This window comes from Drosophila bipectinata, unplaced genomic scaffold, assembly GCF_030179905.1.
Source record: "Drosophila bipectinata strain 14024-0381.07 unplaced genomic scaffold, DbipHiC1v2 scaffold_53, whole genome shotgun sequence".
NCBI lineage: Eukaryota > Metazoa > Arthropoda > Insecta > Diptera > Drosophilidae > Drosophila > Drosophila bipectinata.
Window position 1 is genome coordinate 92,647 of NW_027222977.1, and position 16,598 is coordinate 109,244.

The 16,598-nt window shown below is 37.8% G+C and overlaps 2 protein-coding genes and 1 pseudogene across 2 annotated transcripts; all 3 read right to left on the reverse strand.

Annotated features, from left to right (window-relative positions):
* Positions 1-731: 731 nt before the first annotated feature.
* LOC122321857 (uncharacterized) lies at positions 732-2,527 on the reverse strand (annotated as a pseudogene).
* A 1,915-nt stretch (positions 2,528-4,442) lies between these two features.
* On the reverse strand, positions 4,443-5,036 carry LOC122321858 (protamine-like). Its single transcript, XM_043212822.2, has 2 exons — positions 4,773-5,036; positions 4,443-4,713 (listed from the first exon to the last, which is right to left on the reverse strand). Exons 1-2 carry the CDS (start codon positions 5,034-5,036, stop codon positions 4,639-4,641), a joined length of 339 nt encoding a protein of 112 aa, XP_043068757.2. The 3' UTR covers positions 4,443-4,638.
* Positions 5,037-10,142: 5,106 nt separating this feature from the next.
* On the reverse strand, positions 10,143-11,021 carry LOC122321862 (single-stranded DNA-binding protein-like). Its single transcript, XM_070282829.1, has 2 exons — positions 10,731-11,021; positions 10,143-10,587 (listed from the first exon to the last, which is right to left on the reverse strand). The coding sequence occupies exons 1-2, from the start codon at positions 10,930-10,932 to the stop codon at positions 10,553-10,555; spliced, it is 237 nt and encodes a 78-aa protein (XP_070138930.1). The 5' UTR covers positions 10,933-11,021; the 3' UTR covers positions 10,143-10,552.
* Positions 11,022-16,598: the final 5,577 nt, after the last annotated feature.

A 16,598-nucleotide genomic window follows, 5' to 3' on the forward strand; every position in this document is an offset into this window, starting at 1 on the left:
AACAAGGAAGTCAAACTCTTTGGCAGTTTTCCATCAAGTTGCGCTTTAAAAGTGCGTACAGTCGCCTGGGTGGGTCGTTGGTTTAAGGATTCGATGGGTAGAGGGGGATGGTGGTTGGGCGTGCTGGTGGTTGGCTTGGGCGTCAAGGGTTAAGTGTTTTAAAGTAAGCCGCCATTCAGGTCGTTTCTATGTTATCGCAATTTATCAAGCACTCCAAGCCCCGGGAGGCGATACCTCACGTGTCATTATCTATAGTTAAGGCAAGCCATGCCCGGCACGCCCCGGCCCGGCTCGGCCCGGCTTCCCTGCCCCAAGACTCTCCAGTTGATATAGCACTTTCAGCTACCATATCTCTTACGTGAATACACAATTATGTATGTGGCACTGTGCGTGTGCATGTGGGGTGGCTTCAAATTAAATTTCTCATGCTTAGAGAAACGAGGACCCGTACCGTTGCTCATTACTATATAGTCACAAGGATAGGGCCCGAAGATGCCTGTGGCTCGTTAGGTTACTGTGTGGCCATATCTCGACTTGAGATTCGTCGAGGGCTCTCCGAGCTCTAGTACATCATTCCAAGAGGGTAAACTAACTATATGAATAGGTGCCCCAAAGCGCAATGGAGGAAAAAAACTTCTTAGGGAACATCCTTTCAGGATGGGTTATTAGTATGCAAGAAACTAGGTATGAGATTAAGAAGAATAAGTTATCAGAGGAAGCTACCAGAGAAATACAAAGTATCATATTTTATTTAAGTTCATTTGTTGGTTATAGTGTTTTAACAAGAAAAGTGTTTCCAGCTTAAAGTTCCTGATTCCTTCTTAATGCTTTTATAATTTGGTTTATGTCGATTCAAGACTAAAATCCTACTTGTGGCATTTTTTGCGAATATCGCTTTTAAGATCCTGAAATTTAATTATTACCAAGGAAAACGTAAATACAACACACAACTTGGCAATGCTCTTGTCGGTAGTGGGCTGTCGGGACAGACGGCATCGCAACCGGACCCCCGGGCTGCGTCGACGTCTGCATTGCACCATGCAAACTCGAACAGCAACAACTCATTTTTTCCATTTTGTATTATTGACAAAGAGTCGACAGACCCGACTGCCGATTTTCATTGAATATTTTTCGTTCAGGGCGAGCCTCTGCGGAGGCCTCTCCCCCCAGCTCAACTCTGGACTCAGAGTCACGGCTACGACGACGACAACGGCCACGGCAAAGGCTCCGGATCCGGATCCGAGTCCGACTGGCGTCGGGGCCGGGGAGCGTGTCAAAAGTTTGTGCCAAAGGCTAGCAAACAGTTTGCACCAGCAACAATGCTGCCCGCTCGAGACTCTACTCGACATTCTGCTGATCTTAATATTTGTTCAACTTTTCAGCAACAATTTTGCGATTTTGCGATTTTGGCCCTTGTGCCACACACGTTCCAGGAGATCGCCGGCCAGCCTTCCTTTCTGCTGGGCTGTCATAAATGGCTGCAGTTTTGGCAGTTTGCGGAGTGAAAGTGATTTTCGGTTGCGTTTCCCAGTGAAAGAGCCGGTTGCTTTGGTTGGTTTATTGCTTTGATTGCAGCTACTAACTTCGGGCTACGGAGACTGATTATGACGGCTGAGGTACGAAATTATGCTCCTCAAACAACAATCCACATACTGAACTAGAGAAACCAAAAATTAGAGGCTAAGGCCACATCTCAGGTGATCCATCCAGTGGCGGGAACTTACCCAAATGCGGACCAGGAGGCGCATCACCAGGAGCATTTGACACATGGGACCCAGGCACAGAATCGTGAGGAGGCGCAGGCTGGCAGCATGGCTGGTTAAAATCACCAGCTGGCAGATGGCCGTAGCGAAGCATCCGAACATCACCAGGTTAGACAATAGCACCAAAGAGCTAATGAAGCCCAACTTGCAGCGCTGAAAGAGGAGTAGAGGGAGCACTTAGGGGCCACAGGACAAAGCGAATCTCTTACGGGAACCAGGAGGGCCAAATTAAACGGCAACAACAGGGCCAAATGATGGCGGAACAGGGACTCGAAAAAGAGCCAGCTGGAAGACTTAAGAATTTCATGCCAACTGTGATTTGATTCCGAACCAGCAGGCTCCTCATACACCAGAGGTAAATAGTAGAACGTGTTTACAGGACCAGGAGAGTTAATAGTATCTGAAAATAAAACTAAATAAATAAATATCTTACAAAATCTTTAAAAGGAACCCACCTTGAGCCAGATGTTTAAACATATTGATCACATAGTATAGCATAATATTGTGAAACATAAGCAGCCATGGCATCCTTTTTGAGAGGGTGAATGGATCGCTGAGGAAATTTAATTATTTAACAAACTTTCAAGTCTCATATATTACGTAAAAATACTTACAAAAAGCAAATACACCTGGTACAAAAAAATTATGCACGTCACAATCAGCTCGTGTATATCTGCCATAATTTCTCGATTGCCCAAAATAGATGTTTGCAATTTTTATTAAAGATATCCAAAACAGTATTTGACTGACAATAAAAAGATTATTGGATTGATTTCTAAGCAAGTAGTTTTATATTCTATCGTTAAAGAAACAAACCCATATCTCAATTACTCCAATCTGAAACCAAATGGCTATACTTTCTTCCTTGCCAACTGTCCCAAGGATGACTCCGCAAAACCACAATATGCATTATACACATTTGCAGATATAGCATCTGCAAACTTCAGTGCGAGCGTTGCGTGTTATTAATATTTCAATTTAGCCGTTTCACAACAGGCGCCGGGTCAGATGGTTGTTGGCAAGCTTCGAACACGCAATCTTGCGATACCTTTCCGCCCCAATCAGCCCCAGTCTGCCCCGTTCACCCCTTACTTCCTCCGCATTACCTTTCCCATTTAGCGTTCAGCGTTAGCAGTTACCCGTTCCATTTCCATAGCGGAGACCTCATTCAATATTCATGCAAGTTAAGTGCGAAAGCTCATATAGTGGAATAATAAATTGAATTTAGTCCATGGGCTTGTACAGCTGCATAAACAGATACACGTGCTACGCGCAGCGAGCCACGAGATACAAATGTATCTAAATGTACACCAAACACCGAGTGCCACTTGTCCGACCTGTTCACGCGTTATTGGCCCCTATTTTTAAAATCAACTTATCCATAATTTATTTTTCCTCATAATTTTGAAGCAGTTCCCTACTCAAAACTGATATTTTTAAGTGACGGTAATATTAAATGATCAAAAGTCTGCTCTTAAAACTCAATAAGAGCTACATATGTCCGATTAAACACCACATTCATGCTATACATCAAATACGATCTTCTGAATATATTGCCATCGGAATTTTTGAAAAAAATTACCATTTCTCTCCGATAGTAAAAAAAATTTATTAAAAGAATAACAAAATCTAAGTTAAATTAAAATTATTGATTTTTTCTGACCATGCCGGCGATTACGAGTCAATTTACTTTTATGTGTTTGTAGTAACTTGGATTATTAGTGACTGGATCTTTGATGTTTAATGTTGATATAAATTTAACGGGGTACGGGATTGTTAGTATGATCCACAGGGGGAAGAATATACCAGACGCGACTTCTCATATTTGAATTGTCAGACTTTTTACATTTAATTAAACAAGAAGCACAGTCGTCGAACTTGTTGGATGTCTTTCTGGATTGGCAGCATTTGTCGAACTCCTTGTCCAATTTAAGGAATGCCTGATGGCTTTTTGACATAGAGTTTTGTGAATAAACGAACTTTCATTCCTTTAAAAATCCACTATTCCTATCGCCATCTCCCACTTTTAGACTCGAAGCACTCAAAACGAACAGCAGAGCTACAATAACACTACCTTTCATTTTAGCAGAATAATAAAGACTGATTAGCTTGCTATCGCGGCGGTATGCGAAGTACTATTATAATAATTAAATAATCTCTGTCCGAATAAGAGAAACATCGAGCATGCTCTTGCGAATATTTTGTTGTACCCTTTTCTCCCATTATCAAAACTTAAATTGACCGAAAGTGAATTTTTGCTTTATTGATATTGAACACATTTTTCTTGGTGATTTGTTAAAAAATACTCCCATAGACTAATCCTATTTTTCTTCCAACATGGTCCATGAAGTCATCTGTTTTAGGCCACTTATTGGTCCCTTTATAGAAGAATTTATTTTAATTTTTCAAAAACTCTTCAAAATAAATCAACTCACATATAATTCATGCAGAAGTCAGACTGCAAGTAATCAGAACGTAAAGCAAAGCTATAATAACACGACCGTCCATTTTTAAAATAGAATAGAAACTTAAATCTAAAACTAACAATCTAGCAGTTCTCTCTTAAATACAATAGGAACTGAAATTATCTCTGTCCGATTAATAGCATCATAAAGCATGCTCTTGCGTATATTTTGGTTGATCCTCTTTCCTCCCATTATAAAAACTTTATTAGGCCGAAAAAATAATTTATGCTTTATTAATAATATACCATAGACTGTTTTGGAAACCTAAACCTTAATTTTTCAGATCAAAATTAGCCGAGGGCAGAAGACAGGGATTGATTGAAGACGACTTAGATGAGCCACCAATAGCACATCAAAATTAGCAGGGTCCAGAAGACGGGGATTGATTGAAGAAGACTTAGATAAGCCACCTAATATTTCTCGCATTTTTCAGGATTGCACACTTTGCGTCTTTTATGTCTTTCACTAGTTGTAACTTTGCAAGCCTGCGGGATTTCAGAAGATTAGTTACAGGATAGTAAATAACATAATGCAAAAAACTCACCATGCGCCGGTATATATTTTTTTTTTCCTCGGATAAACGGCACCAGGCTCTGGCCGCCCTTCTAATCAGTTCCTGTGGCTTCATGGAACTGTGTTTTTCCCGGTAGGCACGCACGAAGTTAAGGTATCCATTATTCATAATAGGACCGGGCTTGCAGGTTTTCTTAGGTTTTGACTTGCACGTCTTCTTAGGCTTCGAGCCCTTCTTCTGTTTCCGGGCACATGTAGGCTTTTTCTTGGCCTTGCAAGACTTCCCTGTCAGCATACCTTTAGTGGAGGGCTCGATCACGGACAGGATGCTCTCGTCAGATCCCACCGAGTTCAAGTAATTGTAACGAACAACGTTAAGCTGGTGGTCTTGCAAACTGTTTGTCCCGCACGCGTTGTATTCCGGCTATATCTCGTCGGCAAGTGTCGTGGTGTTCTTTAGAGGACACAGATTACGGGTGCTCACTTCTATCTTTAATAATTAAAATTTATCGCGTGCGAATTGGTAACGATTCAAAATCGGCCGGAAAAGAGATAACATGAAAATCGGACAGACGGATGAGAAAAAGGAAAGAACTTCTCGCTAGACATACCACGCCCCTAGATGTAAACGGGGGTGTTATTAGCCCTCCCTACCATGGCCAATGCTCTTCCGATAAAATCACGCATTAGGCCCCTTTTAATATTTCGAACCTACGACGGCTCTTGGGTCAGCATGGAGTTAAAAAGGGTTATTTACTCAAACATTATAATATAGGTTTATTTATATAATAAAAGTAAAGATAGGATATACATTTGATCGGCTCATAAAATATTCTAAAATAAAAGTGTATTTTAATAAAACTTGGGAGATAATTTATACAAAAAAATTAGGTATATGTGTTTAATAGGTAGTTTTGTTTTTCTTTTCATTTTTAAAATTACTTCAATTCAACTTTTAAATTCGTTGTTGTTATACCCTTGCAGAGGGTATTATAATTTTGGTCAAAAGTGTGCAACGCAGTGAAGGAGACATCTCCGACCCTATAAAGTATATATATTCTTGATCAGGATCACCTCCTGAGTTGATATGAGCATGTCCGTCTGTCTGTCCGTCTGTCTGTTTCTACGCAAACTAGTCTCTCAGTTTTAAAGCTATCGTCTTGAAACTTTGCACACACCCTTCTTTCCTTTGCACGCAGTATATAAGTCGGAACTGTTAAGTGTTTAAGTGTTTTTAAAGTTAGAGAGTTCAAATTTTAGGTGAGAGCTATTTTTGGCAAAATAATACGACATGCTAAATTTCGTAAGGATCGGCCGACTATATCCTATAGCTGCCATATAACTGAACGATCGGAAATGACCCAACTTTGACCCAACTCGTGTTTTTGAAGATAGAAAGCTGGAACTTGGTACAGATTATATATTTGGTCAGTTGATCCGACCTACCAAATTTCATTAGGATCGGCCGACTATATCCTATAGCTGCCATATAACTGAACGATCGGAAATGGTACTTGGTAGAAATATCAACTTTCGTATTTTTGAAGATAGAAGCATGGGACTTGTTTTAGATTTTGTATTGTAAAAAATTGGATTATATATTCTTATTGCCATAAGGATCGGCCAACTATATCCGATGTTTGCGATATATATCCGGTTTTAACTGCAAGGGTATATAAACTTCGGCTCCGCCCGAAGTTAGCTTTCCTTTCTTGTTTTTACTTCAATTTAATTCAATCTATATATTTTTTTTATTTAATAATTCTACATTTTTTTTTGTGGGAGGCTAATTGCATTTAATTATTGATGTGTAGCATAAATTTCGGTAGCAAAATAAAAATGCCGAAAATTTAAATTAGATGGTTTAACATGGCTCACCCTAATTATTCCAATGATGAAAGCGCTTCCATTCGTTGGCGGCGATGCTGTAAATTCTGTTAATCAAATGTAAAAAGAATTGACACAGAAGAAAAATCTCGGCAAACACACAAGCAACCAAAATCTCTTATGCAACATTTTTTTTTTTGTTGTTTCTTTCTTTACATCTTCTTTACCGTTAAATTTTTTCTTATTAAAACTTTAAATATTTACTCACTTCATTATTTTAGAGATTTTTTTAACCGAATATTTATTATTCAAAGATTATATTTTTTCTATTTTTCTTGAATTTTCGAGGTTTTTAAGACTACATTATTATTTGCTGTTAACTGTAAAGGGAGGGTTTTTTTTCACTATTTCTTCATTTCTGCATTAATTCATTGGTTGCGACACTTAAAAATAAATAGGCGCCGTTCCCTACCCTAGATAAGAACAAAAAAAAATGTTTGTGTGAGAGCATATTCACTTGCTTTGCTCTGCACCTCATCCGAACTTACCCTTAGGGGTCTGGGGAAAACTGTGTAATTGGGCCAGAATCTGGCCAAAACGCATCCACTGTCCACTGTTTCACAATAATAAGCCTCGTCCCTCGCAAAAAAATGAGACACGGATCGGGACTTTATTCCTTTTATGGCAGCTTAGGACCTTTCTATAGATGCAACCTTTCAGGTCAAAGTGTGGTTTCGAAAAGAAAGCATGGAGCGTCTAACAATGGCCTCCTGCCGGGGCTAGAGCTGGGATTCGTGGAAGACTCTACGTTAACGAAAATGCAGTCTTGCAGATTCCTGATAAATTAGGATATAATGTTGCCACTTGCAGCAGCTACCTCCCGCTAGGTGGCGCTAGTACCCCATGAACCTGCGGTTCTACGCTCTCCCCTACATAATCGTCGAAGATTCTCTTGTCCATAGTTTAGCGATGATCCGTTAAAGGTAAAAAAGATCCGTATAAAGTCGTATCAAAGCCGTATAAGTTTTTCTGAAAAAAAAGAGTGCGATAGTTGGAATTATCTGCTGAATATCAAAATGAGGGGGCTAGAAATAAGGGATTGCATGCTTTTGCAGCTGCATCATGTTTACAGAGGCAAGTTACTTCAATTAAAAAAAAAACAAAAATTAAAATGAGCTTATACAAATTAAGAGCCCTTTGCTATGCATTGTTGCATTTTCGAAAAGTTAAAATTTTCTAATTTTCAGGTTGCTAAAGCAACATTCTATTAAATCAAAGCTCTGAAAACCTTTCTGGTTATGCTGCTGACAAAGAGTTAAAAGGAAGATAAAAGCCAAACACGAAGCAGCTTAAACTAAGTAGAAATCGACAGGAGCAGAGGGCATCGAGTGATTATCATTAGCCGCCAGAGTAGTTGCCATTTAACACGCACAACGAGCAGCAGCGGCAGCAACAGCAACAACATCCACAATATCAGCAGCAGTTGCAACAATGTTTGAGTAATTGTTTGCCGTTGCAGCAGCAGCAGCAGAAGCATCAACAGCGAAAGCATCAGCAGCAACTGCAGATGCAACAAAATTTGCATGCAAACACAACCCCTCTTCCTGCCACATCGACCCTTTCAGGTCCTGTCGCCTCGACGCTGGCTGCACACGTAACCGAACGGTGGCAACAACTGCAGCAGTAATTGCAACAAACAATTAGCGTCACTTGGATTTATGTTTATGAGCCGCTGCCTCGACATTTTCGGCCACAATGACAGTGCAGCGTCCCCGCTTGCTATCCCCTTTATGGTTGTCATCGGGGAAAAGTTGATCAATCAGGGCGTATAATTTATTTACGATTTTGACGGCAAAAGAAAACTAAGAGCACCGATTAACTACCGACTTTTCTCCGATGGAAACAAAAATCGCGGTATGATTTATCGTCGCCCTTCGCTGGTAACTGCATGTGGCTGCAGCATGTAAATGACACCATTAATAGGCGGAGGCGTGGTAAGGTGGTGCTCGCCTGTCGTCAGGCTGCCCTCAGCATTAGTTTAAGGCTAGATAGGCGGGCAATACCATCCGACATCTAGACAAGCACGCGGCCCGGTCCAAGGGCGTTGCCCAAGGAAGCTTCTAACACTTTCACTCAACATGCTTTGCAACCGTACATTGGCTTTGGCCAACTCGCTAACCCCACAAGATATGTAAACTCACGCGATCCGTACTACGATTGAAAATAAAAAATTTAAATTTATACCGATCCGAATAACGATTGAAAATTTAAATAAAATTTAGATTTATTCCGATCTGAACTACGATTGAAAATTTAAATAAAATTTTGATTTATACCGATACGAACAACGATTGAAAATTTAAATAAAATTTAAATTTGTACCGATCCGAACTACGATTGAAAATTTAAATTAAATTTAGATTTATACCTATTTTTTTTTAGATGCAAAAATTATTCCCAGTTGAAAGCTGGGATGAATGCCTGGCACCGGCACCAAGACTTTTCACTCTTTACTATTTATTAATAAAATTTCACTCGATAAACAATTTTTTTTCACTATTAATTTAGGAACTGCTTTCTCAACGTTTCAAAGTGTACTGTATATAAATTTTGACCGATCAAATCCCAAAGAAAGGATTATTTTTTGGGGGAACCGTTCATTGGCTTTTAAACTGTGTAAACTATGATATGTAAACTACGAGATATGTAAACTACCGCGATCCGTACTACGATTGAAATTTTAAATTAAATTTAGATTTATACCGATTTTTTTTTAGAAGAAAATATTTTTCCCTGCTTTACTGAATTTAATTTATTAATTTATAAAGAAAGGAATATTTTTTGGGGGAATTTATTTTTCATACTCACCAGTCGTTGATTTTTATTATTTTTATATATAAAACTTGTCACTGTAATTTAAATATTTTTTTTTTCAAAAAATAATTCAGAGACTATACTTTTAATTTTGCGTCTTGCTTCTAGCCGTTTGAAAATTATACTGATGCTTTCTATACAAATTCCGCCTTATATAGGCAGGAATTCGACCTCACAGCCTACTACAAACTAAATTTTTCCCCAAAAAACCAAAAATTGAATATTGACAGATTTGATAGAAAAATGCCAGCCTGTTGGTTTTTTGGAAAACCTGGTCCTGCTCTTTTAAGCTTAAGAGTGCTCATGTCTGCGATGGCATGATTAGTTTCCTCCTAGGCGGCATAAATTATGCGAAACCATTTTTATTCCCCCTACTGCTCGTAGTGGAAACTCTTTGCGGCTTATTAAAATTTCTAGCTAGCGGGCCAACAAACCGATATCTTTTGGTAGCTAAGGGAGGCAATTCATTGGACATGTGTGAGGTTTTCTATTATCTGTAAAATGTTATGATTTATTATGTGTGGGTTCGAGTTGATGTTGCGGCCATAAATTGCGACCCTTTGGAGCCTTTGCCGTGGGCCTAACTTTGGCTATGTTTATGCCCTTGCGTTCGCCTCTCATCTTTGGTATGTGCCTTTGCCAGGAGCAGTTAAGTCAATTAATTGGCCTTGGATTTATTAGTTTTTCCTCGCCGACTCCCTTCCGGCGATGGCATAGGTGCCGTGATTTATTATTGCAGGAATGCCGAAACAACAAAGGAAAATTCTTCGGCTTTGACTTTGGCACGCATTCGAGAATGAGTAGTCCAGGTGACAGTGGGGCTGCCTCGACATTCCGGGAGGTGTGGCATTTGCATATAAATAGATATGTCGGCTAAAATATGAACCACATGAGCCGGGTGCGATTCTATACTTAGTTGTTGTCAGCCCGCGGCGGATTTGCGACAGTTGCGTGTCGCGATAAGGGAAAATTTCAAGTCTTCTCCTCGGATATTTTCCATTAAATTAGTTTTAGTGTCAAATGCTGACACCCAAAATGTCGCCTTATTGTCGCCTAATGTATCGCACTAAATTATTAACTGGCTCAGAGCAGAAATACGCATTAATTCTATCAAAAATTAAGCGGAATTTTAACGGCCAACAGGGCTTTAAAAGATTGATATGTTTTCATTTAAAATTTTTTATTTGTTAATCAAGATACTATACTCCCACATGACTATATGGTACAAATTAATGACATGGAAATTATCAAAAGTATCCACCAAAGCCCTGTTGCTGTTGCTCCTGACCGAAGCCCCCTCCAAAGCCTCCGAAACCGGCTTGTTGCTGTTGTTGCTCTTGACCTCCAAAGCCTCCGAAGCCGTCTTGTTGCTGTTGTTGCTGTCCAAACTCTCCTCCAAAGCCGGAAAAGCCTCCACCGTATTGCTCTTCTTGCTGCTGCTGTCCCCCGAATCCTCCATATCCACCAAAGCCAAATTGGGGACGAGCCATGGTGATGGCAAAGAAAGCAAAAAAGCAATATCGTATCGTATGTTTTCAAAAAAAAAAAAATAGTTACCAACTATTTCAATATTTCAAGAAAGCAATATCGTATCGTATGTTTTCAAAAAAAAAAATAGTTACCAAATATTTCATCTCGAAAAAAAGAGTAAGGGTATGCGTACTGTTCGAAGGCACATGAAACACTATTCCTCTCAGCGGAAAATCTTCCTTTTATAGGAGATTCAGTCAAGCACAGCTTGACATCTCGTCTTTCTTATTTCGACCGAGTCTTGCTGATATACTTAGTGGGAAGGGGAACACTCTCGATAATGCAAAGTTCTCGACACTCTTCCAAAATAAGTATGATCCTCCTCACATTCTGATGGAAGTAAAATTTTCCTTGTTGAGAGCTTGTTATAACAGTCTTATCAGTAGACTTGCGGCATGAATTCCAATGTATGTAATCATACTATTTTTATGATTGTCAACTTATTTCAAAAAACATCTTAATCATATAAAAAATTCTCTCTGTTTCAGAAAGAGACAACCTTTTATTCAAGCTTATGTATTCTCACTGGATTTGATTTTATTTCTTAGGTTTAAAGTTTAGTTTCTTAGGGTTAAGTTTTTCTAATCTTTTCCTGTTGTAAGTAAAGCAACTTACAAAAAGCCAATTGATTAAGCCAATCACACTTGTCTACAGATCTATAATTACTCTCTTTGTACAATTTTTTTTTAATTTTGTAAATAATTGAATTTTTGTACAAAAATGATTTAGTTTGAAGTGGATTCCTCGGTTTAGATCTGATCTCATACAATGCTAATATTCAAGCTTTAGCCACAAAAGACTCAGAATGATGAATTGAATTTCTTTTCAAGTCTTGTTGACAAATTTGGCTGTAGGCCATCCTGCCATCACTTGAACCAAGTCCTGATACATGAAGCCGCACATGTGAATGCTCATCGTTGCATCGTTGGTCCTCATCTACTTCATCTACCGTGCCACCGGTCTAATAACTTAAAATCCTATAATAAAGCTACTTACTGCCTCTCTCGTGGCATGGCCTTCGTTGCTCTAACAATAACTATTTTTCTTCGGATTTGGCTTTGGCTTTGGCTCCAGCTTCAACTGAGTTGTCAGGGCTTTCTGCCACCGCAAATGTGCAAGTCAAGACAAGTGCATACGTCAGTGTTTTTATTCAGCCAAGCCAAACCCATTTCCCCGATTTTATAAAAAATCAATAAACACAATAAGAGCTTTAATAATCTGTGTACATATGTCCGATTAGACACCACATATATGCTATACATCAAATACGATCTTCTGAATATATTGGCATCGGAATTTTTTAAAAATAATTACCATTTCTCTCCGATAATATAAAAAATTTATTAAAAGAATAACAAAATCTAAGTTAAATTAAAATTATTGATTTTTTCTGACCATGCCGGCGATTACGAGTCAATTTACTTTTATGTGTTTGTAGTAACTTGGATTATTAGTGACTGGATCTTTGATGTCTAATGTTGATATAAATTTAACGGGGTACGGGATTGTTAGTATGATCCACAGGGGGAAGAATATACCAGACGCGACTTATTTGAATTGTCAGATTTTTTACATTTAATTAAACAAGAAGCACAGTCGTCGAAACTTGTTGGATGTCTTTCTGGATTGGCAGCATTTGTCGAACTCCTTGTCCAATTTAAGGAATGCCTGATGGCTTTTTGACATAGAGTTTTGTGAATAAATGAACTTTCATTCCTTTAAAAACCCACTATTCCTATCGCCATCTCCCACTTTTAGACTCGAAGCACTCAAAACGAACAGCAGAGCTACAATAACACTACCTTTCATTTTAGCAGAATAATAAAGACTGATTAGCTTGCTATCGCGGCGGTATGCGAAGTACTATTATAATAATTAAATAATCTCTGTCCGAATAAGAGAAACATCGAGCATGCTCTTGCGAATATTTTTTTGTACCCTTTTCTCCCATTATCAAAACTTAAATTGACCGTAAATTGAATAAATTGACTGTTTGGAAACCTACGCTTTAATTTTCAGATCATAACCCTTGGGATGAACACATTTTTCTTGGTGATTTGTTAAAAAATACTCCCATAGACTAATCCTATTTTTCCATGAAGTCATCTGTTTTAGGCCCCTGATTGGTCCCTTTATAGAAGAATTGATTTTAATTTTTCAAAAACTCTTCAAAATAAATCAACTCACATATATAATTCATGCAGAAGTCAGACTGCAAGTAATCAGAACGTAAAGCAAAGCTATAATAACACGACCGTCCATTTTAAAAATAGAATAGAAACGGAAATCTAAAACTAAAAATCTAAAACTAAGACTAGCAGGCGCTTATTAGCAGTTCTCTCTTAAATACAATAGGAACTGAAATTATCTCTGTCCGATTAATAGCATCATAAAGCATGCTCTTGCGTATATTTTGGTTGATCCCCTTTCCTCCCATTATAAAAACTTTATTAGGCCGAAAAAATAATTTATGCTTTATTAATAATATACCATAGACTGTTTTGGAAACCTAAACCTTAATTTTTCAGATCAAAATTAGCCGAGGGCTGTAATCTCCTGCCTAGCTGAACCTAAGTTTTTGTCGGGCGGCCGTATTCGGCCAATCCAGCTACTGCATAATATACTAGGTACTTGCAACGGGACTCTTATTAATTTGGAGCTCTGTCGGGAGATGGGGTGGGTTTTGCTAATACCATAGTACATAAGATTACTGAAAGACTAATCTAAGAGTCCCTACTGCAACTAAATGTCCACTCGATCATGGAGAAGCAAAACAAAAAAAAAAATGATATCAGAACACTCGGGTTCATTGACCCCGAGGAGATCAACGTCATGATGGCATAATAGCAGGTGGGAGGAAGATAACACAACGGAGGAAGAAGTATGTGCCGACACAGCTGTTAAACGTCGGGCACTGTTTCGTTACCCACCCTACCTTAGTCTTAAGAACTATATTTTTTTTAAGACCCCAATTATAACGCCTACTCACATTCCCAGGTCACAGAAATAAGAATTTACTCACTCATAATTTGTTGTTAAATTACTATATATTAAAAAAATCATAATTGTTCTTCATGGCTTAACTTTTATATTTAACATTATCGGCGACTATCCTATCTATATATATAATTCAATAATACAATTCACTAATAATCAAAAAAAAATAAAATTCAACAACAATGAATGTACGTTAGAATTTAGGCCGAGCTTCTAACGGGGCGATCAACGAAATCAAAACAAATTAGCCCTGCGGTCTACAAGCTTATCTGCTGGGCAGATATGTATGTGTTCATATTTTACTTTTTATAATTTTATACATTGATTTTACTCTTTATAATTTTAAGTTTTAACCTTTAGCATATTAATCTTTTAGTATTTTTTCATTTTTTTTTTTTTTTCTTTTTTAATTATTTATGTTTTCTTCATTTAACTTTTCAAAAATTGTTTAACATTTTAACAAAAAAAAATCTCTTAAGAATTTTAACCCCGATTAAATTTGTGTTCTTTGTTTTTAGATATTTGTTTTTGTTACTTTTCACTCACCCCAATATTGTGATCCTCGATGAAGGCCTTCATTTTGGAGTCTGGTATATGATGGGCTGTTTAGTTTAAATGGTGGTTAAATTTCTTACAACTAAGTTACAACTAAATCAATATGCTGCAAGGCGTTCCTTAATTACATTTTTTTTTTTTTTTTTTTTTTTTGTTGGTTTTGTTTTGTCTGCTATCTAAATGCACATTTCAATGGTTGAGTTATTTTAATTATAATAAGGTTACAGTTAGACTTAGGTAGTTATTTTTATTACTTTAGTCTATTTTATCGATGTGACTTCATTTTTGTTTTGTTTTTGCAACTTTATCAATTTTGAGAATCTGGATGATGCAGATTTAATCATAAAAGAATTACTTAAGTTAGGCGAAGACGACTCTTATGTGCTAGGCCCTCCGAAGATGTATATATATACGTATCTGTACTATATGAGAAATCGCACTGGGCTGCTTTACCATATATAAATATATGTAGGTTCTTTATTTTTTTACTAATAATTTGCGGACTCCTGAGGTCGTGATGGGTGGAGTGGGCGTACCGGCACTGATCCAGGTGTGGGGACAGGTGTTGCGAGTGGCGCGGTCGTGTATTTTATTATTTTTTTATTCGGCCTCAGAAACGCGCCTTATATAGAAAAAAAAAAAAACGTTTAATATGATTTCGGCTGGCGAGCCCGAAATAATTACCTTATCCAAGGCTAGGGTTTCCGCGACTTAAATATATTCACTTTTTGGCTTTTATAGCCTATGATGGTGATAGATTTCACAGATTTTAATTTTAATCAAAAGGTTGCACGTGATTCACTCTGTCTAGTTATGTATGTATATGTGCTTAGTTAAGTACGACTGATTAGCTTGACAGCTCCAAAGAAAAAGAATTAGGCCACTGCTTAGTAAGCAGCTGCAGACTAATGTCAAGGTGAAACCGAGCACCTAGTATGCAAATTAGAATGATTAAAAAAAATTGCTACCCCCTATCGATAAAAGTGGAGAGTTTCGTTAAGACGGTATTCTAATGTAATTTTTGTTTTTATTTTTTGAAACTAGAATGGGCAGCATAGGTGACCATTACAACCACAGATAATCTGTCGAGTAATCCGGAGACAGGATTAGCTGGAATAGCCTTTTATATCTTTGGCATGATAAGTTCCAAGTTCTTTTCCACTAAGCGACTCGAGTAAATAATACGCGTTTCCTAATTTCTTCTTAACTCTGCATTTCGTAAATAAAGGGCCTAACTTTTATTATAGTTTTGACTAAAGTTACTCAACTGGAAATTTCTTTTAAACACTTCTTGGCCTTCTTTAAACGACACAAACTTGCTTCTCAAGTTGTACTGTTTTACATTCTGTTCATAGGCTTTTCGACTATTTGTTTGTATATCCTACCGTAACAATAACAGTTTTTCTTGCCGATCCATTGTAGGAGATTCTTCGAGAAGTGACAATTTTGTTAATAATCGGTAATCATCAGCGTGGTTAATCATATTGAAACCAAAAGAGCTTTATAAGGAGAACATCCAAGAGACTGATGTAAAGCTGATCGTAAAGCGGACGAAATGCGAGTTAAATTCGCATCCCAGTCTGTTTGATCATTTTTGAGATAGGAACGAATAGCTGCAATTAACGAGCGATTAACTCGTTCAGCTGCATTGCTTTGCGGGAGAATATAGTGCGGTAAAAATGTGTCGAATTCCAAACTTAGTCAACATCGCTTCAAATTCTTTTGCTTTGAATTGTGAGCCGTTGTCACTAACAATAGACTCTGGAACTCCAAACTCACAAAAAATTCGCTCTTCTAGAAATGTGTTAATAATTCCTGTAGTAGCTTTCTTTAACGGACAAAGCCAGTGATATCTACTGAAATGGTCAAGCACTATAAATAATCCAGTATTGCCTCTTTTACTACGGGGATATGGCCGAGAATATCAATATATAATCTTTGAAAAGACGTATAGAAATACTTTGTTCTCCCATGGGCGGTCTAATATTTGGTTAGGAGCTTTTGTCTTTTTACAAACTTCACAGTTCCGAATGTAATCTCTGACTTCTTTAGATAACCCTGGCCAAAAGAGATT

Coding starts and splice junctions, on each gene's coding strand:
- LOC122321862 (XM_070282829.1), bottom strand. CDS start 10,932: ATGGCTCGTCCCCAATTTGGCTTTGGTGGATATGGAGGATTCGGGGGA. Junction 10,588..10,730: donor AGGCTTTGGAGGGGGCTTCG/GTCAGGAGCAAC, acceptor AATCTTTTAAAG/CCCTGTTGGCCGTTAAAATT.
- LOC122321858 (XM_043212822.2), bottom strand. CDS start 5,036: ATGCTGACAGGGAAGTCTTGCAAGGCCAAGAAAAAGCCTACATGTGCC. Junction 4,714..4,772: donor AAAATATATACCGGCGCATG/GTGAGTTTTTTG, acceptor GAAATCCCGCAG/GCTTGCAAAGTTACAACTAG.